General features: G+C 34.4%; 3 protein-coding genes and 1 non-coding gene across 7 annotated transcripts; 2 read left to right on the forward strand and 2 right to left on the reverse strand.

Moving 5' to 3' along the window:
- The first annotated feature begins 815 nt into the window (after positions 1–815).
- TRNAG-GCC lies at positions 816–886 on the forward strand. Its single transcript has one exon. It is a non-coding gene; the product is annotated as a tRNA-Gly (tRNA).
- Positions 887–3,183: 2,297 nt separating this feature from the next.
- LOC111811240 lies at positions 3,184–9,231 on the reverse strand. Of its 3 annotated transcripts, none has more exons than XM_023698001.1 (10): positions 8,962–9,231; positions 8,702–8,803; positions 8,424–8,583; positions 8,154–8,333; positions 6,618–6,752; positions 6,318–6,400; positions 4,910–5,003; positions 4,726–4,824; positions 4,448–4,538; positions 3,184–3,500 (listed from the first exon to the last, which is right to left on the reverse strand). In XM_023698001.1, exons 1-8 carry the CDS (start codon positions 9,213–9,215, stop codon positions 4,735–4,737), a joined length of 1,098 nt encoding a protein of 365 aa, XP_023553769.1. In that variant the 5' UTR covers positions 9,216–9,231; the 3' UTR covers positions 3,184–3,500; positions 4,448–4,538; positions 4,726–4,734. The 3 variants fall into 3 exon arrangements, with proteins under 3 accessions (XP_023553769.1, XP_023553768.1, XP_023553770.1); XM_023698000.1 differs by having other exon boundaries at positions 4,448–4,550; XM_023698002.1 differs by having other exon boundaries at positions 4,448–4,550; positions 8,706–8,803; positions 8,962–9,102.
- A 1,437-nt stretch (positions 9,232–10,668) lies between these two features.
- On the forward strand, positions 10,669–20,960 carry LOC111811433 (DNA polymerase V). The gene is made up of 9 exons (XM_023698277.1): positions 10,669–10,831; positions 12,407–13,024; positions 13,631–13,756; positions 13,867–14,064; positions 15,298–15,525; positions 15,641–16,765; positions 17,028–17,315; positions 18,296–18,734; positions 19,631–20,960. Exons 2-9 carry the CDS (start codon positions 12,434–12,436, stop codon positions 20,494–20,496), a joined length of 3,861 nt encoding a protein of 1,286 aa, XP_023554045.1. The 5' UTR covers positions 10,669–10,831; positions 12,407–12,433; the 3' UTR covers positions 20,497–20,960.
- Positions 20,961–22,164: 1,204 nt separating this feature from the next.
- LOC111811498 (transcription factor GTE7-like) lies at positions 22,165–24,705 on the reverse strand. 2 transcript variants are annotated; one of them, XR_002817551.1, is made up of 4 exons: positions 23,106–24,705; positions 22,799–23,015; positions 22,565–22,694; positions 22,165–22,470 (listed from the first exon to the last, which is right to left on the reverse strand). XR_002817551.1 is itself a non-coding variant. In XM_023698377.1 (3 exons), the coding sequence occupies exons 1-3, from the start codon at positions 24,450–24,452 to the stop codon at positions 22,636–22,638; spliced, it is 1,623 nt and encodes a 540-aa protein (XP_023554145.1). In that variant the 5' UTR covers positions 24,453–24,705; the 3' UTR covers positions 22,165–22,635. The 2 variants fall into 2 exon arrangements, 1 of the variants encoding a protein (XP_023554145.1); XM_023698377.1 differs by having other exon boundaries at positions 22,165–22,694.
- Between the last annotated feature and the right edge of the window lie 1,945 nt (positions 24,706–26,650).

Consider the following 26,650-nt stretch of genomic DNA (forward strand, 5'->3'; position numbering starts at 1 on the left):
TTTAGAAAATAGAGGCAGAGAGATTTTGAAACAAGGGCTGAGAAATTTTGACGGTCAAACGAAGTATGCTCGAGCCTCTAGCCCCTATTCAATAAAAAAGTTTTAGAAAGCAGAGGCAGAGAGATTGGTGTTACATAGAATGTAAGAAGGAAGGCAACAACATATAACAGATAAGAGGATATGACCCATGATCTAGCCAGACTTCAGTATCTAAGTATTCTAGAGATTTTAAAAGACCCTAATACTCTTATTTTCAAATATATATATATATATATATAAAACACCCTTAAATTTTTAAAATGTATTTTAATTTAAAATTTACCAAATATTCTAAAAATTTTAAGAATATTTTTGGATATTTTTGAAATAAAATATTAATCATTTCTATAAGCATAAAACAAAACATTTAGAGAGTATTTTAATTAATTTTAATTAATTTAACTATTAAATAACTTATTATCATATTAGTATATATATATAGTAAGATTTAACGAAAGATCAAATTTAAAAAAAAATTAATTAATTAAAATTTTCTAAATTATTTAAGTAAATTTATTATTTAAAAATAAATAAATTAATTAAAATTTTCTAAATTATTTAAGTAAATTTATTATTTAGTATTAATAAAATGTAAAAAAAATATAAATTATTTAGGTACATTTATAATTTAGTATTAATAAAATGTAAAAAAAAATTATAAATTATTTAAGTAAATTTATAATTTAGTATTAATAAAATGGTGTAATGTGGGTAACAGATATTTTCAAATCAATAGTATGATTAAATATTTAACTTGTAACGATTTAAAACAAGAAGCACCAGTGGTCTAGTGGTAGAATAGTACCCTGCCACGGTACAGACCCGGGTTCGATTCCCGGCTGGTGCAATGTTTTTTTTCTTTTCCTTTTCTTTTTAAAAAATCTTGGCTCTTTTGGTTCCTTTCCAATTTGACCCTAAATTACAATTATATATTTAGTTAATAAATTTTAATATTTTGCCACACTAAAAACGACTTAAATGGAAAAATAATAACAAAGTTTCACCACTCCCCTTTACCGCGATGTTTTGTTCCAATGGTAGCGAGCTAGAAGTACCATAGTTTATGGCTAAAGCCCGTAGTAGAGGGCATGGTAAGGGTAACAAGCGTAGAGGTCGCCAAGTGGGTGGCAAGAGAAACAAGCAACTGCAACATATGAGTCTTAGGACAATCAGTTCCATTGTATTTGTCTATATCAGGCATTATGCACACGACATTCTCAAAATCCTCGGTTAGCTTAATCCAAAGAGAGAGTGCACCCTACACCACCAGCTTGATGCATTATCTCTCTTCAACCCTTTGAGCGAAATGCAGCAAAAGGAATGAAAATTCATGAACCAACTTCATCGTTTTCATCCCATAGGAACTACGAGATCACTCTAAAGACGTGGTCTCACAACTTCCCTCTTAAACCTTCTTTTACTCCTTCGCCATAATCTTTTGTTATAGTTATTTATGTTTAAATTAAATTTGTGGGATCGGGAAAGGGTGAAAAATATAAGTGGAAGAGGGATAAAAAAATATAATTATCGTCCTAAATCTCTCATTTGTTTATACAAGAATTTTCAAACTATTTGGGATAAACCCCTATATATATTATTTAGAATCATAAATAATTCATACCTCAAGGTTTTTAAAACACGTTTGCTAGGGAGAGATTTCCACACTCTTAAAAAAAAAAGTTTCGTTATCCTATTCAACCGACATAGGATCTCACAATCCATAAATCTTATTTAATCTCGTGATTTATATTGCTTACGTGATCGAAGATGACATTTTCATTCGTACTATTATTGTGACTTATTTAATCTCGTGATTTATATTGCTTATGAGCAAAGTCATTTATAACGACTAGACTTTTTATGGTGCTTGATAGGTCATATGGCCGCCGATTTTTTTTTTTAAAAAAAAAAAACAAAATTATTTGGCTAAAATATATTTATTCAATTTTCTACGCATTTCAAGTATTAATTTTAATTATTATAATTTTCTTGAATCTTAAATTTAGAGCTTCAAAATTAATTTTTATCGAATTTGGAAAATTTTAGGTAAAAGAAAAAAAAAATTGCACATAAATAATAAGATATTAAAAAAATAATTAACAATGGCTAAAATTAAGACTTATTAAAATAATATAATAATTTATATTTAACATCGGAAAGAATAAAGAAAATTAATTTAATGGGATTTCATATCTTATTTTCCCATCCCATATCAAACTTTTGACTATTCTTTTCAATAATCATAATGTTTGGTATATTTGTCACATCTCTAACAATAAATACAATCCCACTATTTTTCTATTTGCCAATAATTTAAAAGTCTTGCTTTCACATTTAAATAGTCAATAATAGAATAACACTTTAATATTAAAATACCGGAGATTTTTTATATTTCCATAAAATTATAACAATTTTTCTGTAACAACCCAAGATTCGAGGCGGTCGAGTCACAAGCTATTTCTAATGCCTTGAAATTTTAAAAGATGTGGAAGAATTGATGAACTTTTAAAGAAACGTGTTGGCGACATTATTTTTCAAAAGAGCAACAAAAAAAAATATAGTAATATGACTAATTTTAAATCGTACTCGGACTTATCTAAAAAGTCTAAGGCCCCACAGCCTGCTCTCACTTTCGCCTCGACCATGCGGCTTAGTTGTCATCTCACAAGAAAAATGTAGTCTAAATAAATAACAATACTCAATAAGTTTTTAAACTAAACTTAATAGTTATGCAAGTTTGTAACTAAAGTATAAGTCTTACTCAAACTCAAGTGCTTTAGCCCTAAAGAGGCTCCTACTAACTACTAATCTTTTGAAGCTCGTTAACAAGGCTCCGTGAGTAATCTAGATGGTTTTGCTCTAATTTTAGTATACGTCGTCTCATTTCCAATTTTGGTCTGCTACTATACATCATGAAATCTACCTTCTATAATAATAAACTACTAGAGTAGTCCGTGTAGTCCTAATAGTATCAAGGGGATGCAAGAGATAGCAACCCTCATGTTTACCAACTCTATGCAGTCCCTTATCCTATATTGACAAGATCGTGATTAGATAATATTGGAATCCTATCTAAATCTCTGAAAAGCTTTTACAAAAATTTTAAGTTTCGATGCTTGAATTTATTTAAAAATCTCAACAATATGCATGTAAGGCCGGTCTAATCACATTAGAGGTAGGGTCTTTACAGATGGAATCATAGTAAAACATCTCCCAATAGGAAGTAGTTTAGGAACGAATCAAGATAGAGCTAGTGGGCATGTGACTCCCCAGTAAAATAAGGATACATGAATAAACTGAAACCACGTCTGAATGAGAATAATTATAAGAATATGAAATTATAGTTTACAAAAACTTAGAAAGAATTGATAGTACAAGGTGCACCTACTTGTTCGATGACTTAATCATATGATCTTCATAGTTAGGTGTACTTAGCTTGAGACAAAACATGATAAAAAGACCTGTGTTGATTTAAGAAACAATATTGACTTTTAGAATCATTCTAAGACAAGAAGACTGACATACTCATGTCAGAATGAATGCGACAAAAAATACCGAATCCTGACCATTGAATCTGAATTTCAAATTCTAGTTCTAGCAATTCTAAAAAGCTTCATGTAAATGTGATTGTATTTCTATTTATTTCATTTCATTCCAACATATTCTCATTGACGAGTAAACTCGCCCTAATTTAAATAAGCAAAAAAGAAGGTTTTGATTTTGAAAGAGAGAAATAGTTAAATGTTTGACTTCTACCTTAGATAATACTAACAATAAGGATAATGTTTAATTTTTAGAAAAAAAGTAAATAACACCTTAAACTCTAAGACTTTTAATTTCAACAAATGAGACCCTAATTTAAATAAATATTACCAACTTTTTCTCTCCATTTAATTTATGTTAATTCACCTACTAACTTTAACAAAAGAAAGTGGAGAAGTCTTCATCAAATAATTGATTTAAATAAAATATATAAACCATGTAACAACTTTAAGATTAAGATTATAATACTTAACTAAGTTTTAAATTGACAAACTCAGGGATCAAATTACATTTTTCCCTTACTTTTTATGGTTTACTTATACTTTATGATAGTATTTGTTAATTATCTTTGCTACAGAAAATGTAATAGTGAAACTGCCTACAACCACTCAATTTTAGTTTGTTATTCACATTTTTCAACCATTTATTTTCTTTTTGTTGTACTATTAAATTCTATCGTATAGTTTTAATTTCTTTTACTGCATAACATACTACTAAAGATACTCAGGTGCCAGTTGATAGAGAAATAAAATTGTGTTTAAATGATTTTATGAGTAGCATTAAGATTTTGCATTTTAAAACATATTATGATTTTAAAAAATATAATGAGAATTAATATAAAATTTTCGTATAATCGAGGAAGAACCTGTGGGGATGCGGGTCGGAACGAGGCCGAGATGTCCATGTCGAGATGTCCATGCTGAGATGGGGATTAAAGAATCCCCTCTTTGCTCCACCTGTTGTTGACCCTAAGCCCAACATGTAGTTATCAATATTAATTCGAACATTTATCCTCAAACTTTGACACTAGATTAAAATTAAACACTTAAAACTCCTGTTTTGATACTAAGTTAAATTATCATAAACTCGAAGGTTCGAGCGATGATGAATTAGAGTAACTATGATATGTTATCAATATTTTACCTGAGTTTGTCAGGATGAATTCACCACTCGCCATTTATTGTACTCGTCCATCGTGATCATAAAAGAACTTGAACTTCGCGAACCCCCACCACCATAAGCCTTCAGGATTTAAAATGCTAAGAAACTCAGTAACTGTACCTCAATGACTTCAATACAAAGAACTAAGAGTTCAAGCAATACTCACTTTGGAGACCTCAGATGTATCGGTAGCACCATCCGTGGTCCTCAAACACATTTTAAGATTTTTTCGTTGCATGTATATGACAGCTCCTACAGGCCTGAAGCACAGAAGAACTTGTGGTTTCAAGATAGAAATGACCAAAATAGAATCAAGCTACGTTAATCGCTGCCAAATACCACAGGGTTTTGGTTACTCTAAAGGTTGAAGGATATGTTGGGGGAGGTGATTCCTTTTATTTTCTCCTAGAAGTTGGATTTTTAAGAGCTTGTTTAGTAGACAAATTGAAAATATAAATTTGGAAACGAAGTTGTATTTCATGTTTTAAGATGTGTGTTTTGGTAACATATTAAAAAATTTGATCACAATTTAAACAACTCTTCAAAATATGTTTGATGCAACATATTTATAAATCATAAAACTAGTGGTAGTTATCCACTAAATATTAGACTGAATATAAACCAAAAAAATGAATTAAGATTATAACATGAAATATTATTAGAGTTTTTATCTTTAAATCCAAACCTACATTGTAAAGTTTTGAATTCAAATTCTAGTTAAAATAATAAAAAAGACATAAAAATATTGTTTTCAAAATTTGTACTATTTGGATCACAAAATCCAAAAACAATTTATAAAAATACATGTCTGCGAATCAAAAAACATGAATTCAGACTTTCTACCAAAACATGCCATTTGCTTCTTTGCTAACCTCTAGAATATTTGAGGATTTATTTTTAAAGGTACTGAGAAATTTTCGAAGGAGGTTTGGACACGGGTCGTCTTTAAAGTTTTGTAAATTATCTTTAATTTCTAATTCTTAACAAATGAAGCAATTACATCTCATGTAGTTACCTTTTGTTTGGTTTTTATAATATCTGGATTCTTATTAGAATAACAATCAGCAAGGCCTAAACTGTAAGGTGATTGTCTCCAATATCAACTTATTCCCAACATGAATGAGATTTTTACACTGGCAAAGGCAGACCGTTCTCATACTTTTAAGCTTTAGGATTTCAGAAGTATCAGAGATAGGGATCCAAGTCGGTTTTCCTTTCCTCTATTAGTGATTCTATAATCCGATTGATACATGGATCTTGTCATCTTGGATGTTCTACGTGTTCGAGGACAAACATCATCTAGTTTTATAGTTTTAACCTTAGGAAATATTCATTAAGTTTCCTAGCAGTGAGGTTAACTACAATAAATCATTTATCAGGATGGAGATAACCAGGAAATAATAGCTTTATATGTAGTGGGAGCATCCTTGAGTCTCTAATCTTCAAAAATCAATGGTCATGACACAAACAAATTTGACCATAATTACCCAAATAGGTTAACAGTAGACACCAGAAGAAAACGGGAATGAGAAACTCCTTTACAATATTTTCAGGGAAAAGTTTTAACAATTTACCTCAATCCAGCTGCAGCACTTCTCAAACTTAGTTGCTTCCCAATTTCATCGCTCAAGTTGGAATTCCCATCTGCTCTTACTGCCTACGCACAGATATTCAAGTCCTTGGAGATAAAAATGTAAAACAAATTCAAGGAAATAATTACAAACAAAGGCATGAAACTAATATACAATTATGTCCAGCATATAAAAAGTTCTTTGATGGAAAGGACAAATTCAGAGATGAAGAAAGAGGACTATGAGAGTCCTGGAAAAGATTTGCAATGAATCAGTTCTAAACACAAGAAGAAGTGTTCTTACCAGACACTCGCCATAAAATCCCCTCCCCAGATGAATTTTAAAAGCCTTGTCTAGGAATTGTTTTGCAACATTTTCACGAGAAGCGATAAAGTCAGTTCCCTTGGCAATCAATTCCAAAGAATTCATCTCCAGCAACTGCAAGAGCGTGATTCACAGTTCATTATATGTCAAGTACAGAAGCAGAAGAAATATTTTTAAGTGAAATCTATAACTTAAAGACAGAGAGGAGATATCAGCAGAGCTTTTATGATAATGTCAAACTAATACACAGAAGCAGCGCTGATTGAAATAAAAGACATAAAACCCACCTCTCAAAAATTTGAAGCCCAAGATCTAAAAGTGCAGAAGCTAAAATGCTTTAATTTTATTAAAAAGAATCATATCTTATTGATATTTTAGCTCGAACTGATTCCCCATATTTAGTCTGGACCTCGATATTAGCTATTTCAGTCATATTCAGAATGCCAGTAATTTAACTTCGTATTTCAATCCAAGATGTATTCCCCATTAATTATCTAGATCATCATCCGCTCCTGAAATACACAAGAAATTTTAGCACCCTATGAATACCTTGTCTACTTAAGATAACAAGCTATCTCCCTTATTGAATGGTTAAGAGGCACAACAGCAGTTATAAAGGACAATTTTTTTTGGTTATTGAAGCAATGGCGTTGGTTGTTAGATTATAATTCAAATGAAGTGAAAATGATCAACCAAGAATACGATGATGAAGTTATGAATAACTTACACCAAATTTAAGTAGTATATTAACCGACCCAAAAATGTTTTGTTTGTCTAAAATTTTCAATTCAATTGATTCAATGAAACCTTCTATAGAGAAATATCTCTCAGAGGGCTCTTTTTCCTCCATAACATGATCATGACCAGCCTTTCATATGTCCTTATTCAAACTAAGACATTTGAACATGCGTTTAGATGATCCATGACGGCTGGAGCTGCTTTTTCCATAATTGCTATAAACTGAGAGAATATCCTTGTCTGAGCTATTACCAAAAGGCAGAATTAAGATTCATAAATTGACGAGACTTTTGAAGATCCATTAAAATAAAAATAATAATTCAAGTTTATTAAGAGGTTTTGTTAGTAGCAGTTTAATGTTAATTTCCTGTTCTTTTTCCCTGTGCAAAGGTGTATTAAATTTTGAAAGTTGACTGAATGAATGTTACGTGGTGTTTTAGCATCTTAAATGGGAAAAAGTTAACTAATTGGCACCCAATCACAATAGAAACAAGGTTATAACAGGTCTCGCTACATACTTTGGTACTACATTTAAACTTCTAACACGAAAATGGTCTCTTATACGCTCCTTCTCCAAACAGATTTGAATACGAAACAGATTAGATTTGAATATGAAACAGATTAGCAATGTGAAAAATGGCACTGCAAACAGATTTCAAAACTTTCTTTAGAACTAATGGAAACTTAGTTGAAGCTTATAAATAGTTACAGAAACAAACAAAATTTAGCATTAGAGTATCAAGATAAAAAAAATCAAATAGATAGAATAGTCCAAACCTGTTCATAGATGTATGGATTAGTGATACAGTTCAATTTCGATCGCCACTCACTGAATCCAATGTTAAATGCCCTAATATCAGGTAAGCTCCATCTTCGAAGATCCCCGTCCTCGATGTACTTGAGAACCATTTCAATTCGACTTCTATCCTTTAGTTCTAAAAGGTCTGCAACAGGATCCTGATCATTAGAAGAGCAAAACAAAACAGTGAGCCAACACACACAAGCAGATGAGCTAATGGTACATTAATACAAGTCCATTTCACTTACACAAGGAGTTTCCATATCCACAAGTCTAGAGGAGAAATATTCATACACAGCCGTAGAGCTACTCTTCTCAAGATTTACGCGAATTGACAGATTCTTAGGGCGATCTTCCGTAGGGATAGTATGTGGAAGTGATGATTTACGATGATCAAAACAGACGACCCTAATTCAATTAACAAAACCAAGAAATCTGAACAAACCATAACTATTTTCAAACATAACTAAAAATTAAAAAGAACTAAACGCGGATCAGTAATTATCAGACAACATCATCAACTTACTCACAATTGGCTCGACGTGAAACGGCGGCAGCAAATCCTTTCGGACCCAAGAAGTCGAGAAAATAGCATCGCTCAAGCCCTTCAACATACAAATCCTCGATCCTGTAAAATAATAAAGTACAGAAGAGTTCAGAATCGTTAGAAAATCACGTCGGAGTTCGAAATTCTAGTAATATTCAGCTAAAAAGTTACTCAACGCAGCATTAGAGACAGCGAATTCATGTAAAATAAGCGAAGCATTAAGAGAAGCGCGATGGAACCTGAAAGGAACAGCGGAAGAGAAAGGCAGAATGAGGCAAGGGAGACGAAGACGAGTATGAAACAAGTGTGCAAAGAGGGCTGAGAAAGCTCCAGAAAACGAAGGATAGTTGTAGAACACCACATTGGGAACTCTGTCTTCTGCAGCTTTGGCTATGGCGTCCAAGGAAGCATCGGAACGGAAGCTCCTAAGCTTCGAACATGGCGGGAATGGGCAGATTGTCCTTCCCCGTAGTCGCTGAAGCATAGGAACCATGGAAGGGTTGGAAAAATGGTTCTGAAATCTCTCAATTAAGTTCAGTTATAAAAAAAAAATTAAATAAAATAATAATAATAATAATAATAATAAATTAAATTAATTAAAAAAAATAGATTTAAGTTTGAGTTAATCGATTTTTTATTCAAATTTTAATTGTTATTAAAATATTAATCATGAAATATCACTTTTTTTTTGTTTTAAATATTTAATTAAAATTTAAAATATAATTGTTTTTTCAAAATTACATTGGTTCAAAATTATTTTTTAAACTTAGTTCGATAATAAAAAAACAATTACCATAACAAAATATATATATATATTAATTAAGATATTTGGTGGGTTGATTCCTAGCAAATAAATAAATATTTTTTAATAATAAAATATATATGTATATATATTAAATTAATAAATAAATTTAAACGATATTATAAAGTTTTTATTTATTTGAATTTAATTAATAATCCAACCCGATCTTTAATTAAAAAATAATTTTTTTATCTTTAATTTTATAACTTTAGATGTATTAACTTGGTTTCTTTTAATTTTAAATTTACAATAATTAATCTCTTTCCTTTTATCAAAATTAAAAATTAATTTTTATAATTTAACTACGGTGTAGTTTATAAACGCATTGCCACATATACATATATATATATATAATCTTCGTCCCGTATATATATATATATATATATAATCTTCGTCTCCGATCCCATTTATTTAAAGGAGAGAAATATCTTCTCACTCTCTCCCACTTTCTCCATTTAAACAGGGAATTTTCATCTTGTTCGAGGCGAGTCCCCACGGGCACATACCCCACAAGTTAAACATGCATCTCTAGGTAGTTCTCTCTACATGGTTTACGCACATACACGCGATACGTGTGGCCATATTAGGTGAGTTTACTAACATACCCCTAAGCCTGACTACGAGCAAACACACACTCCCATTTCCAAAAACCAATGAAAAAGAATAATATCCCGAGTGTATGCATCTGTACACCACATAATTGAAGAGAGTAATCCATGGTCTCACAAGAGTAAAACGTGCACGAGGTCCCACATATACAATCATAGTTCAATGAGATATAACATATGATACTTTCATACGTAACATGACTCAAATTCGTATGTGACAAACATACATATTCATGGCGTTTCAATCCTATTTATTATATATTTTATATTATTATAATATCGTATTAATCATGTTTAAGCTGACGTGGAAGCATATACATCATATAAAAATATATAAGTTTTTAAAATATTAAATTAGATATAAAATTTAAAATTTCAATTAATTTAATCAAATTAACCTATTTGCTGACGTGTACACTTTTTGTAAATTAAAAAGAAAAATATATAAAATAAATTTTAAAACCCTAAACCCTTACATATTTGTAACAACGTAAATAAAAAAAAATATAATAATAAAAATAATAAATTTGATGAAACCCTAAACCCTTTATCTTCCGCTACCTCTCACGTGCTGCACTTCTTCTTCTTCTCCACGCCGGCTCCCACTCTCTTTCAGCAGCTCCGCGTCGCCGTCGGGCCACTCTCTCATTCCGTCGTGCCCCGGCCGTCTTTCTGCCGCCGCAGCCTCCCTCTTTGGAGGTTACATTGATTTTCTTCTCTCTTGTTTTTACTGTTATTCTACCAATCTCCATCCATGTCTTTCTTCTCACTTGAAAAACTCAAATAGGACATGTTAGTGGACGAATGGAGGAGTTGTTATAGATATCTATATGTATGTTAAGAACAGCAGCAGAATAGCAACGAAAAAAAAAAAAATTTCAGCCTTGCGGCGAATTGAGACTCTTCGAACTCCCGTTTTCTTCCTTCTCTGCCTTGTGTATTTTGTGCATGTCTGTTTATTGAGACTTTGATAATCCGTATTATCTCTTTGGTCTCTGCGGAAAATTGTCTTGTTTCTGCGACCATGAATTTTCCAGAATCTCCTTCTGCTAAGTAATTTATCGTTTACCAATTTTTTCCGATAAATAAATTGAAAAAACTCATAGATGTTAGAATTAAAGCTGTCTAAGGAAATTTCTGCTGGAAACTGGCGCTTCCATGGCGGCTTGTTTCTATGTTCTTGCAAAGAGCACACCACTACTCAATGTATATCTATTTTTTGCAAGTTATCGTTAGAAAGTGGAGGATTCTTTTATCCAATTCACTTTAAATTCCTTGCTCGTAGGAGTTCTTTTGATTGACAGAACAACCCCACCCATATTTATATTAATAGATTATAGTTTGATGAGAAATTAAGTCTTTATGAAAATTGGAAGCTCTCACTAATCAATCACCCACGATACTTTTACTGGAAATAAGAGCAGCCTCTATGCCTTGTATTCTATGTACGTGATTAAAGAAGTTATAGAAAATGCATAGGGTAAAATAGGCATGTATTAGAACGTGGAATGGATGGATTAGAGGAGACGTAATTATTCTATCCTTAACCCCACCGATATACAGTATAGATGAGAAAAACCTATTATAGAACCCAAAATTGTATGCTATAAGACGTAGAGGAGGTAAAGAAGACAGAGTGTATTATAAATCTTAAACTAGTTGGCTTGGCTGAAAATAGTTGAGATACTTTATCTGTATAAGTTCGGCCGAAAATAGTTTATGACATCTATCGTCATCAAAGCATGGGAAAAAGGTGACCCAGTTGTTTCAATTTGGATTGGTTTCTTTCCTTCTGTTCACACAGTTTAGTTGAATGTCGAGCAATCAAATTGAAACGATGCATACTCCTTCCCAAAGCTACAACATGACTTCTAAATTATTCATGAGCTTCTAGGGACCTTCTATTCTTGTCCTGTTGGTTACAATCCAAACGTTTGAGTGCCTGCCTCTTCTTTAACTTCAACGTCCTTTCTCTTTGATGTTTTTCTGTGCTATAATTTTTCTATTTTCTTATGCTTCTTCTAAATTTTAAATAGTTAGTAGTAAGTTAAGAAGCTAATGGTAACAATCTATTTCCTAACGGAAAAGGACCATATATTTGGATTTCAGCAAGCACCAATGTCTGAGTAGAATTCCAGTGTATTTTATATGTTCATATAGTGTCTGACAGGTTTTTTGATCTGTGCATTATTAAAATTCCAGTTTCTTTTGTACGTTCATATAGTGATTGTCACTTTTTTAATTTTCTTTTATTCTGTGCATTCTTGATACCAGAAAAATTCAGGAGAATTCTTTTATACAATGGACAGTAAAAAAAGAGGCTCTAACCCAACAGATGGAGTGGAGATCCAGAAAGATACATCGATGGTTGACGTTAGTGCTGTTCCAAAATCCTTAAAGAGAAAAATGAAGAAGGATAAACAGAAAGACGCTGAACTGGAAAATGGGGATGTTGATGTTTCCTCTTCTTCCTTTCCCGATTCTGAGAAACCAATGGAGAGAAAAAAGAAAAGGAAAACATTTGACAAAGAAAGAAAGCGAGCTGTTTCGGAAAGTGAAGAACCCAAGGCAAAACAAACAAGTGTAAAGGTTAAAGCTGATGAGACTAAGCCGTCTTCTGTCTCTGTTTCAAGCAGTGGTCTTCCAGAGTTTCATATCAGTGTTTTTAAGGACTTGGCATCTGCTGACATTTTGGTGAGAGAATCAGCTGCAGAAGCTTTGGCAACTGAGCTGCTAAAGGTTCAACAAGCATATGAAAAGCTTGAAAATAAGGATTTGGTTGAGGGTGGATTAAAACTGGAAGCTGAGAAGGATGATGGCTTGGATAATTGTGCCCCATCTGTGAGATATGCTGTACGTAGACTGATTCGAGGCGTGTCTTCTTCGAGAGAGGTATATTTTGATTTTATCTATCTAGAGCATCTTTCGCTCTACCTTTTTAGTAGTACAATAAGTGGATAACATTCCAGACTATCATCATAAAGTTTCAGGTTCGAGGCCAATGTAAAAAGTAAACTTCATTTCTAAAATATGAAAGAACAATCAATATTCAAAAACAATATTATTTCATAAGTAGATTTTATTACAATTTCTTCAAGAATGCCATAACAAAAAAGTGTAATGATGAAATTAGCTATATAAATTTCTATTCTTGAAGTTACAATTACAGTGGGGGTTTGATTTTCTCATATTATTCTATTTAGTAATCTGACACACTTTTGATTCTTTTGAAAAATCACATGGTTTCGTAATTTCTCTGAGGTTGTTTTTTTTTCTTTTTTTTTCATCAACGGATCTTGGTCTAGAATGCATGTAGAAGTGCTCCTTTCCTCAGATCCTTTGTTAATTTTACTAGTTTTGGCTGAGCAATATGATGTTTTTCCCTGTTATTGATGGTGTCTCAGGTTGATGAAAACTTTGATGATTTTGTAGATTATTTCTATCCATTTGATGCAATCCTAACTTTCCTTCTGTGCTTGCTATGGATTACAATTGCAGTGTGCTAGACAGGGTTTTGCCTTAGGATTAACTGCATTGATAGGTACACAGTCCAACGTCAAGGTGGACTCATTGCTGAAACTTATTACTAATATATTAGAGGTTTCTTCATCAATGAAGGGCCAGGTAATCTAGAGTCATCTACACGGATTTATTCTATCATTCTATGATATGGTTTCTGTGTTCTGGTTAATTTTTTTTTAATGTTACTTCATTACTTTTTTATGGTGATGCAGGAAGCGAGGGACTGTCTTTTGGGTCGCTTGTTTGCATATGGGGCTCTTGTTCACTCAGGAAGACTAACTGAAGAATGCTCTTCTGATAAAAACTCTTCACATGTGAAGGAAATCACCAGTGTTCTTATATCTCTTGCAGCTAAAAAACGTTATCTACAAGAGCCAGCTGTCTTAATTATTGTAGAATTGGTAGAAAAGGTATGTTATCTATTTAATTATATGCTATTCCTTGGAGTTCTTTTGGTTTTTAAATCAAGAGCTGTCTTCACTTGGAGATACTGAAAAAAAAAAAAAAAAAAAAAAAAAAAGAAGGAGAAGAAAAGAAGTTAATGAGCACATGGACTTCTTAAGAATGGGCAGGCAAAAACAATTTTTTCAAATAGAAATGTTCCACTTATGTTTTTTAACAGAGCATATAATTTCGAATGGAGGTATTATTTTCTAAATTTATTTATTGTATATTTTTTTAATGTTAAATTAAATAAATTTTTGTGTATATTGGACAAGTTAGAAATAATTTATGATGTTGGGTCGATGGAATTATGAAATTGGCTTCTTTGACACATTGCTTTTTGGATAAATTTGCCTATCTTGGTTCTTCTCAAGCAAAGCTCATGATTGAATAGGGTAATTTCTAGCCTCTAGGTGGTCACCATTTCAAACATTGTGTTAAGGTCCTTAACTTTTAGCGTTTTAGGACTTCAATGGGAAATATGTCTAGAAATGAAACCTTAGGGTTTGTTTTTAAAACTAACTTTTCAATGATATAGCAAATGGGTATCTAACTTTTGACGAAGACACAAACTTGGGGTACATTAAACTAAAATGACGTGATACACAAAACTGTGATGCAATGCAATACACAAAACTGAGATGGCAAGTAAAATCACAAAAAAATAACCCGAATCCCACCATCCAGCATAAACTTATTAGAAATCCTTTCCCAACTTTGTCCATTAAAAACAAAAGTAATCACCAAACTCAACGAGACAATTAGCTTTAGCATGCAATCTACCACCTAACTCTTTAGGAAATGATTTATTGGAGCATCTTTTGTAAACTCATTTGGCCTTAAGTGGGTGGATGGGTGAGCCACTCCTCTTTGATTCATTGTGTATAACATGAAGAAATGCAGATAGCCCTCTTGTGTAGTCAGTAGAGCTCATTACTCTCGATATTTCATATGAAACTAAATGAGAATTACCTTATTTATATTATGAGTGGTTCAATTTTTCTTAGAATTTATTTCATTTTTGGAAATAATTGAAAATGCCAAAATGGTTGTAAACTTGTTGGTGTTTGCCCACCTATTCTTCCGCCATTATGTTTGGGTCACTTTTTCTTATGGCTGTACCTAGTTGCTTTTCAAAAGCTATTTTTTTTGTCTCAACTTAATCTCCCCCCCCTGATAATGGTGTTATGGTTTTGTAGTTAACACCCGAGTCAGTGTTGAATCATGTGCTTGAAGCTCCTGGAATTCAAGAGTGGTTTGAAGCAGCTACTGAAGTTGGGAACCCAGATGCACTGCTGTTGGCTTTAAAATTACGAGAAAAAGTTTCTGCTGATTGTCCAACATTAGTTAAACTTTTACCAAATCCATTCAATCCTAGTAGATTCTTTTCTGTTGATCATCTGTCATCCCTAGTCAACTGTTTCAAGGTGCTACTTGGAAGTGTCCATCTTTTTCTACAAGAAGTTCTATTGTAATAACAATTTAAGAATTGAATCACTGAAATATTTTTTTCTTTTTTTTTTTGTGCATGGTATTTGGCAGGAGTCTACTTTTTGCCAGCCCAGAGTTCACAGCTTATGGCCTGTTCTGCTAAACATTTTGTTGCCTGATACAGTTTTGCAAGCTCAAGATGCATTGTCTGTTTCAATCTCATTGAAGAAGCATAAAAAGAACCGTAAAAGTGGCTCCTCTGAAGAAGAAATTCTGGTAAACTTTAAAAACTTTTTTGAAGTTGTAATTGAAGGAGCACTTCTGCTATCATCTCATGATCGTAAGCACTTGGTGTTTGATGTTCTACTTCATCTACTGCCAAGACTGCCAGCAAATTTTATCCCTGCTATGCTGTCATATAAAGTTGTCCAGTGCCTGATGGACATACTTTCAACGAAGGATTCTTGGTTGCATAAAGTTGTGCAGAATTTTCTAAAAGAATTATCTGAATGGGCACTGCATGATGATGTCAGAAAAGTTTCCGTTGTTGTGGCTTTACAGAAGCACAGCAATGGCAAGTTTGATAGTATTACACGAACAAAAGCAGTTCAACACTTGATGTCCGAGTTTAAGACGGAATCGGGTTGCTTTCTGTTTATTCAGAACTTGATGAGCATGTTTGTGGATGAAAGTCAAACATCAGAGGAACCTTCAGATCAAAGTCAAACAACTGATGACAACTCAGAGGTTGGTTCGGTTGAGGATAAGGACTCCATTGGAACAATGGGAAACTCTGATTTTTTGAGAACTTGGATTATAGAATCTCTACCATGTATGTTGAAACACTTAAAGCTGGAACCTGAAGCAAAATTCCGAGTGCAGAAAGAAGTTTTGAAATTTCTAGCTGTCCAGGGTTTGTTCACTGCATCGCTTGGCACAGAAGTGACATCTTTTGAATTGCAGGAGAAATTTAAGTGGCCAAAAGCTCCCACATCTAGTGCTCTTTGCATGATGTGTATTGAACAACTGCAGTTATTACTTGCTAATGCTCAAAAGGGCGAGGGGTCTCATGGTTTGGTTAATGGTCTTGAGCCAAATGATCTTGGCTCTTATTTTATGAGGTTTCTCAGTACTTTACGCAACATTCCTTCAGTTTCTCTATTCCGTCGCCTGAGTGATGAGGATGAAGATGCATTCAAGAAACTACAAGAGATGGAAACCAGGTTATGGAGAGAGGTAACTTTCTACGTTTAATAAATTTGTTATGTATTAATATCAACAATAAGCTAGCAATATTTTATAACAATTGAATTGGAAGACATGTTAGAAATTTATAATTAGAGTTGAGGAAATTCTGCAAAAATGTTTCTCAATTTTGACTGATCAAAAACCTATATTATATTAGGGATTAAAGATCAATAGTTTATCTTTTAATTTGACATGCAATTTTGTAAATATTAATTTATGGTGTCATTAATAAATATTACTTTGTTGTCAGGAAAGGAATTACGGATTAAGTGCTGATGCAAACAAATTGCATGCACTGAGGTACTTGCTCATCCAGTTGCTTTTGCAAGTGCTCCTTCGACCAGAGGAATTTACTGAGGCTGCAACAGAATTAATTATATGTTGTAAGAAAGCCTTTTCTTCTGCTGATCTACTAGGCTCCTCTGGAGATGATGAGTTGGATGGTGATGGAACACCGCAGTTAATGGATGTTCTTGTGGACACATTGCTCTCATTGCTACCACAGTCATCGGCACCCATGAGGTCTGCCATTGAGCAGGTGCGTGCAAGGCTGAATGTTGCAAATTGTGTATACTAGTAATTGAGGTTTATTTTTGCATCTATCTATATCTTTACATTATATGGTTGCAATTATGATGTTGATAAAAAAACTGGCATTGCTGATGTAAACTATAGCTAACTTTGAGGATTTCAGTAATTACTCCCCTCTAGTTATTGTTTCAAATGAAATTCGCTTTTTGTAAATCGTTTGGGCGCTTTGTTAAATTTTATCTTTTGTCCTTTATCTCATTTAAGCATGTTCATTGCATGAATAGCAAGTGTTCGTTTTTTTTCAAATACTTTTTAAACACTAATGCTTTTCTTTTCTTAATTTTCTTACTCATAAGGGGGTTTCCTTGTTTGGATAATTTTTCTTCTCGCATTTTCCCTATAATAATAGATATATTACTCCAGCCTTCCTCTTTTTCACTAGTAACTTTATGAATGCAAAGTATTATAGTTTACATCATTCACATTATTGTTCATGGTATCTCATTTGAAGTATGTACACACATGTTGCATACTCAAGGGGAGGGGATAAGTCAGATATTTTTGGGGAGATTGTTAAAATCCTTTTTTCTTCTTGGTGTTTACCGATGATACTTTCTTCATATCTATGCCAGTTAACAAGCTTTTGTAATCCCCTTAGTTTCGTATTTTCATTTCCCCTTGTGCTCTTATTTTAATGAAGAAAACATATTTATCTTATTTGGGTGTATGGCTTGATTTCTTCTTCTTAATGATAACATTTTCCTGCTTGCCCTGCGGTGTAAATTACCCGTGTCGCTCCATTTGAATGGTCAATCTATCATCTTGATTTGGATAAATGGTCGCCTATGATAATTGACTGGAAGTTCTCAAATTTAATAGGTTAGCATTATCAATTGCACATGCATTCCTCAAGGAGAATAACTCAAGGCTCTCTCTATTATATTAGTTGATGAGAGAACCTGACTTTGTTTAGACTTTGTCTTGTAGGTTTTCAAGTACTTCTGTTGTGATATCACTGATGATGGGCTGATGAGAATGTTGAGGGTTGTCAAGAAAAATTTGAAACCTTCTAGACATCACAATGCAGAGGATGGAGACGAGGATGAGGATGAAGATGAGGATGGAGATTTTCTTGATGTTGAAGATGAGGAAATTAATCAAGATGAAGATAGTGATGAACATACTGATGAATCTGAAGCCATAGATAGAGTTGGAGAAGTAGGTCAAGAACATTCTGACGGTTCTGATGATTCTGAATCTGATGGAGGAATGGACGATGATGCAATGTTTCGAATGGATTCTTATCTTGCCCAAATCTTCAAAGATCGAAAAAATCAGGCTGGGAGTGAAACTGCTCAGTCTCAGCTTATGTTATTCAAGCTTCGTGTTCTGTCACTTCTGGAAATCTACTTGCATGAAAATCCAGGTATGATGCTTTTAGCTGGATCTTCTAGGACTTGAGCAGATGCAACTTAATATAATCTAACTAATAAATTTAAAACATTGTAGGATTTAAGGAGATATAACGAAAAACATTGACCATGTTATTTCACAATTAGGATGCCACCAGTTAGTAAACCCCCAGCGCACCGAACCGATATAATAGTATCTATTTGCCATTTCTAACTTGAGGGCGACTGCATTCCGATTAGTCTACATCTCAGTTTCTTTTATCAGAATCTGTTTTAATGTTCCAAGCGTCTTATATTCCAAAATAGCATCTTCATTGAATATCTAAAATTCCTAATTTAGTTTTCCATTTTTTGAATAGAATGCTTGTTTCTCCACAATTTCTTTACTAATAGTTTTCTCTCTTTTAAATAAACGTTTGAAATCACAATCAAATTCTAGGAACAAAAACAATTTTTAGTTTTTTAGTTTTCAAACTTGGCTTGGATTGTTAGAACACTAGGGGAAAAAGAAACTCACGGTAGAAGTATTCTTCGTGAACTTATTTTAAAAAAAAACCAAATAGTTATCAATCGAGGTCTTAAAGATCCTTTTGCTTAGTCTTCCAAGTAGATATCTGGAGTTATAGATGGTTGTAATCTGCACCACGACTCTTGAAAGATAAGTTTGGGATGAAACTCAGATAGTTTTCTTTCACTTAGATCAGTAATTTCTATGGACACCTGGAGCTGAGGAAATCACAAGCAGTCCGATTCTTTATATTAGTGTAGTACTATCATATCATTGTTTCAGCTTCATGGATGATTTGCTGACATGTTCGATATTTTTAAGTGTTTATTTCAGTATCCCACTTTTTCTTGGAGTAATGATATTTTATGGTCTCTATCTGATTCGTCATTTTTTGTGGCACAGGCAAACCAAATGTTTTGTTAGTGCTCTCAAATTTGGCTCAGGCATTAGTTAACCCTCATACTACAGAAGGTAGCGAACAGCTTGAACAGCGGATATGGGGAATTTTGCAGAAAAAGATTTTCAAATCCAAAGACTATCCGAAGGGCGAAGCGGTTCAAATGTCCACGCTTGAAAATTTGTTGGAGAAGAACCTAAAGTTGGCATCAAAACCAACCAAGAAAAAGAAATCTGCTGCAAATGTATCAAAAAAGAAGCAGACAGCATCATTGAATCATTACAAGATGATCACTTCCCTTGGTCAGAATTCATCATTTTGGATCCTGAAGATTATTGATGCAAAAAGAGTGTCCAAGCCTGAACTACAGAAAGTGTTTGATATTTTTGATAAGGTTTTGGTGGATTATTTTCATAGTAAAAAGTCTCAGATAAAGGCCGAATTTCTGAAAGAGATAATTCGAAGAAGGCCATGGGTTGGACATCATCTTTACGGTTCTCTTCTCGAGAGATGTGTCAGTACAAATTCAGAGTTTCGGCGAATCGAAGCGTTAGATCTAATAACTGAGATGATAAAATCATCAATGTCTTCTGAAAATGGACATCATGTGACAAAGGAACTGATGGAGAACTTCCTGCATGAACTATGCAATTTGATAAAGGAGTTACTGACAAATATGCCCGAAAAGCAGGCACGACGGGCTGATGTACGCAAGTTTTGTGGCAAGATTTTCCATTTCGTATCCTCCCTTAACATTAGTAAGTCTTTCCTTTCGAGCTTGGCTCCCGAAGCTGTAGCGGTATGCGAATCTCAACTCGGCGAGCAGTTCAGTAAATTGAAGCAATTGAAGCAATTGAAGCATCGTGAATGATAATAGCAACATGTCAGTCTTAAACTAAATGGTTATCCAACAGATTCAGCCTATTTATGCTTTATTCTTGAGAGTAGAAAGTTTCTGGAGAATCTACTCATTTTGACTTAAAAAAGAAGCAAAGTTTTCTTGTTATAACTGAGATGAAACCTTGATGGATGGAGGAAAGAAAGCAAAGCTCTCACATGAAGATTCAGATTCAGATTTCTGTTTCCAGAACAAAATTTTTGGGGCTGGTTCCTGGAGGAACGACGACCTTATAATATTGGCGATCGCCCGACGCAGGTGCTTATTGGTTGTTCCTAGATAGTTGTGATCTCTTGTTTTAAACTGTGTTAAACGCATAGAACATTTATTACTTACTAGTTACAAACTCAAGTATTGGTCAAAATACCATTTAGATTGATTTGTTTTGTTTTGTTCTCTGTATTTTATTATCGAAAGAATCATTTGGCTGTTCATTCTTGATGATGTCCTGTTCTTCATAGTTTCTTTGCATTTGGCAGATGAGCGGGCAGTACTTGTTCTTAGTTTTAGATAGTGTTCTGTCTTTTTATAGATGGATCTTTGCTAGTAAAATATTGAAAGTTTTGTAAGCTTATTAGGGAAATAGATGCCTTTTTTAATTCCTTTTTTCATGTATTGAAGAATTTGTCCATTGTTTTTAAATTTCAATGCTTGGACGGTTTTACTTGTCTTGTTGTTCCATTGATTGATGATACTTGCCACCAACTAAACGCCTCAACCTTGTTTGAACTCTCTTAGTTTGAACTCTCTATGATACTTTAAGTGTAACGATCCAAACTGGTGGGTATGCTAGGAAAAGGTTTAGGAAAAGTGTAACGACCCATTAGTAGATATTGTCTTTTCTGGACTTTTCTTCTTGTTGGCTCACTGCCTTGTGTCTTCCCCCATTCGGGTTTTACTAGAGGCTGACACAATACCCGGTATCTATATGTAACGACCCGAACCCACTGCTAGTCAATTTTGGACTTTTCTTTTAAATATGCTAGGAGAAACGTCCTTGTTGGCTCACCGCCTTGTGTCTTCCCCCATTCGGAGCTCAATGGAGACTGGCATAATACCTGGTATCTAAATGTAACGACCCGAACCTACTTCTAGTCAATTCTGGACTTTTCTTTTAAAATGTGCTTGGAGAAACATCCTTGTTGGCTCACCGCCTTGTGTCTTCCCCCATTCGGGGGCTCAATAGAGGCTGACACACAACACTCAGTATCTAAATGTAACGACCCCGAACCCATTTCTAGTCAATTTTGAACTTTTCTTTTAAAATGTGCTAGGAGAAACATCCTTGTTGGCTCACCGCCTTGTGTCTTCGCCCATTCAGAGCTCAATGGAGGCTAGCACAACACCCAGTATCTAAATGTAACAACCCGAACCCATTGCTAGTCAATATTGTCCTCTTTGGATTTTCTTTTTCGAGCTTCCCCTATTCCCCTAACAATGTTTAAAATGCTTCTACTTGAAAAGTTCAATATATGGCAAATATTACACTCCAATTTTCAACCTTTTCATACCGGCCTAAGAATTCGAGCAAGAAGCACTCTTGCGCTCTCGAGCGGTAAGCAGTTTAGCGGGATGAGTCGACTTGTTTTCCAATGAATCTTAAATCAAATTTTAAGAAAAGCTTTTCAAAGGTTTGTGCAATTTGACTACAAAATTTGAAAGTTCTTACTATCACTGCACTTCTTGTGCTTCCTTCAAGCGTACAATACAATTAGAACAAATTTCAATTCACATAGAAAAACAGGAAATATATACCGATCTGGGAAATCAACAATTTGTTTATGTACACAAAAACAACCTTCTAAGATATTAAAAAACAAAGAGATAAGAAAACTGTTCTCCTGCCCCATTTACAATTTCTCTTGCTTCTGATACCTTTTTCCAGGTTGAAAGCTCCAAAACTTCCAAAATTGTCTCTCCTTCAAGCTTTGAATGTCATGCTTGTTTCTTCAAAGCATGAGAGCATGAATGATGAAGTATGTTCAAAGTAACAACAATGATGGAAGAATATTATGCTGCTTTCTTACTCATCATATCATACCTCAGATTAAAGAAACTGATGTGCTTCAATGGTGTGTGCGTTCAGAAAGCTGTTCGTCCATCCTAAACAACCTATGATTGACCATCACCATCTGAATCACTGTCGGAGGAGCTACCATCTGAATCAGAACCTACAAGAGAGAGAGAGAGAGAGAGAGATTCAAAATAATTAACCCCAAAAGAAGCTCTTTCTAATGATGCATAATCACAAACCCAACGCCGTAATCATTCATACCACTTGAAGAGGAAGAATCATCACTCCCTGAACTACTTGAGCTATCAGAACTACTGCTAGCATGAGTAGCTGCTGCATCTCTTTCAATTTCAACAGGTGGGAAACCCCCCATTGGTATCGTTTCATCCCCAATGTCCACATCTTCCTCACCCATATCCCCTTTTCTAAGCTTCTTCCCCTCTGTTTTAACCTCATTCATCTCATTTGCAGATGATATCTACAGCGAAAAATGCAAAAAAAAAGTACAGAAATCCCATCAGATAAAGAAAACAAGCATGCCCTTAAGCAAAACTTATGTCATATTTACCTCATTATTCGCTTTACTCGAATCTGCATTTCCATTGTCATTGAAGAGAGCTTGCCGTTTGACCTTGCTCACCATTTTCTTCCAATTCGTCACAAGCCGGTCGAGTTCCCAGAGCGTCTCGGTATCGACAGCTTCGATGTCGAGCTCAATCTCATCCCCATCCTGTCTCAAATGGCCGCTTCTCTTCTTTACAATCTGTATAACTTGATCCATCTTTTCTGGAGGTAACCCCTGCAATCCAACTCCCAATCTGTGTTTTTCCTCTAAACTCATCTCCCGTTTGTAGGGATCCTTTGCCTTTGGTTTTGGCTGTCTTACAGGCTTCACCTGCGGAACCCTTACTGGTGATGGGGTTTTCACCGGCGACTGTATCGATGGTGGCTTCGATGAACTTGATGGAACTCTTACTTCTTCTGATTTGTTCCAATTTGAGTTGAAGTTGGACTTCTCCATTTCTACATGATTCCAAGAACTGGCTTGCAATTCCTCATCGTATGGATCTGGCTGCTTCAGTGCACTCAACTTTCTACTAACAGGGAGAAACATTTCCTCAAATTTCATCAACCACTGTTCAGCCAATGTATGAACTTCATGGCCCTTGGGATTGTACAACATGGCATTGTTAAATGTTAGCCTGACGTCTTCAGAAAATTCCAAAGGTGAGTCATATAAATTCTTAGTCAATTTTGATTTCACGGTCCCTAAATCCATAGGACGCTTAATAATATCATAATAGTCATGAAGTCCCAACCCAACCACATCCACTGGCTTGTTGAAGATCAATCCATACTTCTGCTTCATCAACTTGTTCAAGATTTGAGAGCAAGATTTCATCAAATTCCTAACTTCAATTGAATTCGAAACCTGCAAATCTTTCCCGAAACTAGGTAGCACCTTCGGCCGTTTGTTAATCCCCTTGGCCTCGGACGATTTCTTGAAATAATTAGGCCCAAAACCAACGTCACCACTCTCAATGCGATTCTTGAATCGCCTAACTTGGTCAAGCTCCGCCAGCAACCGTTTCTTCAGATCAATCAAATCCCTTCCAGAACATGAAGTTACATTGAAACTCACATATTGGCTGTACTCGGAGTTCGAAGATCCATGGTGACGATCGATGGAAGAGCCATTATCCGAGGGAGATAGAGTTGTTACGTTGGCCAGTTCTTCACTCATCTGGTGGAAGTTGTTAACTTCACCATTAGTTTTCCTCTTTTTCATTTTAGGTTTAGATTTAGGGTTCGAGAACGGAACTCTCGACATAAACGCGCTTCCACCTCCACCATCGCCGTTGCGTTTGCTCGTCGGCCAACTAGGTTCGTGATTTGCTAAAACAGCAGACGCCATGAAAGGAACTAGCAACTCAAAGACCGTTCGTCAATCCGGTGAAGCTCCGCGAGAAAATTTGTTTACCCAGAAATCAGAACGAAATATCAACAAGAACAGAAGGCGGGAAAATCAAACATCACGAGCTCTTGATTCTCCTTTACTCCGCGCCAAATCTAACCCTCAGAAAAAAATTCAAACAAAAATGGAAAAAGAATTCCATAAGGAAATGAAATTAGGGTTTGGGAAAGGAAGATTTAGCCCTAATTTCTGAGAGCGCGAAGAACAAAGGGAGGTAAGGGGGGTTCTTAAAGGTGTTGAGATCTGCCCGTGAAATTTTCGGGCAGAGTGATAGCCGTCGATGATACTCATCTAACCGATTTTACGGTGGATACGCTGTAGCTTGCTGCTCGGTGGGCTGACCGAATGAGCTGTAATGGACGGTGGATGTTGTCTATTTTAAGCACGTGGCCAAATCTATATCGTTGGATTGTTAAATGGGAATAAAATTAAGTCAGTTGCGTTTGAATTTGGGGTGAATGTGACGTGCATTTGAGTTTCATGTTTAGTGGGTCCCACACTTTGATGACGTGGACCCTGTGTGAAGACGATGGGTGGGCCATGAGAGGGGTAATTTGGTAAATTCACAGTGAAAAAGACCGGGAAATGTTCACTTTTTTTTTTTTTTTTTTTTTTTTTTTTGGGATGATATTTTAGTCGCTTTTGTTTCGCGGGATTTTTTCAAAACAAATATTTGGAATTTTTCATTCTGTTTATTTCATGTTCTTGTAATTTATTTGATTATAAATAAGAAAACTTTCACAACTTTTAGGGGTTGAATTATCCAAACATTATCATGATATCAGAGCCTTTTTGGTTTAGCAACCCCGATCATTTATTTTCAATGGCTTTTGAATGCTTTACTTATCTTCTTCACCACCACTGTTGGCTTTGACGCTGCAGGGGCAGTCTCCATAGCTACCGTAGTTGGAGCCGGTTGATTACTCTTCGGTTCTAGCCTTTTGACCTCCAAATCACCATTCGTCATATTCTGTACATACAACTTCACCTTTTTAAACACAATCGGTTTTCCCTGGGCCAACATACCTCTCTCATTTTCTCCCAATCAACCCTTCATCGTTCACATAAACCTTAATCTCAGGATCCTCATCGGTGTTCTCTTCGGAAATATATGGAATCTCGATAAGCCCGTTGACCTTCTGTAGAGATTTACCTTTGGAATATGGGCCCCGCACTGGCCTCTTCGCCAACCAAGTCACCGCTGCCCTTCTCGCCAAAATTGGCTCCTTCGCGCCACTGTGGTGATTCTTCCGGTTTCAACATTGTCTTTGTCCCTTGCTCTAGGTCTCCCATCCTACTTCTTGGGTTAGACATATTCTCGCCAGAGCCAAGGCAGCGCGACGATGCCTCTTCATAGGTTAGACATATTCTCGCTGAAGCCAAGGCAACATCGCCGCTCACCGGCGATCCCTCTGCAGTTTTCAATAGCCAAGAAAGTGTTTCTCTACGCTTCCTCTGAATCAGGTTGTTGACATCTTCACGAAAAGTGTTTCTCGACCTCTTTTTGAATTTTTCAGACTCAAGCTTCACGTTCGTTCAAATCCGACGCTCAACTTGCAGGAAGTATTAAGGATATTTAATACTAACTTATAATTTAACACATATATCATATTTGATATTTTATTAAAAACAAATATCTTTCTATATACTGTTCTTTTCCTTTATTACTCTTTCCATATCTTTATAATTTATTTTATTATAAATAAGATAATTTTCACACCATTTAAGTGAAGTGGATTAAGCAAACATTCTCACGTACCTATAAGATAGTTGTCCCAATATATATATATTCTTTTTTTTTCTTTTTTCTTTTTTCTTTTATCCCTTAATTTGAGTTTAGTATCACTTTGGTCCTTGAATTTTAAATCTTCATTGTTAGCTAATGCAAGCTAATATTATACTTTTTTTTTTAATTTTAAAAAATTGACGAGATATATTAAGATGATACCGAACTCAAATTTTAGGGGTTAAAATATAAAATATACAATTTTAGGGGCTAATATGTTATAAATCCAAAATTCTAAAAGGACAATTTCTTTCAAATTTTTATAAATTAGTAATCATGTATTTTAATTGAAAATGATTTTTTAAAGACTAATTTTAAAATTTAAAAGTAAAAAAAAAAAAAAAAAAAAAAA

This window comes from Cucurbita pepo, chromosome LG15, assembly GCF_002806865.2.
Source record: "Cucurbita pepo subsp. pepo cultivar mu-cu-16 chromosome LG15, ASM280686v2, whole genome shotgun sequence".
In the NCBI taxonomy this organism is placed as follows: Eukaryota; Viridiplantae; Streptophyta; class Magnoliopsida; order Cucurbitales; family Cucurbitaceae; genus Cucurbita; species Cucurbita pepo.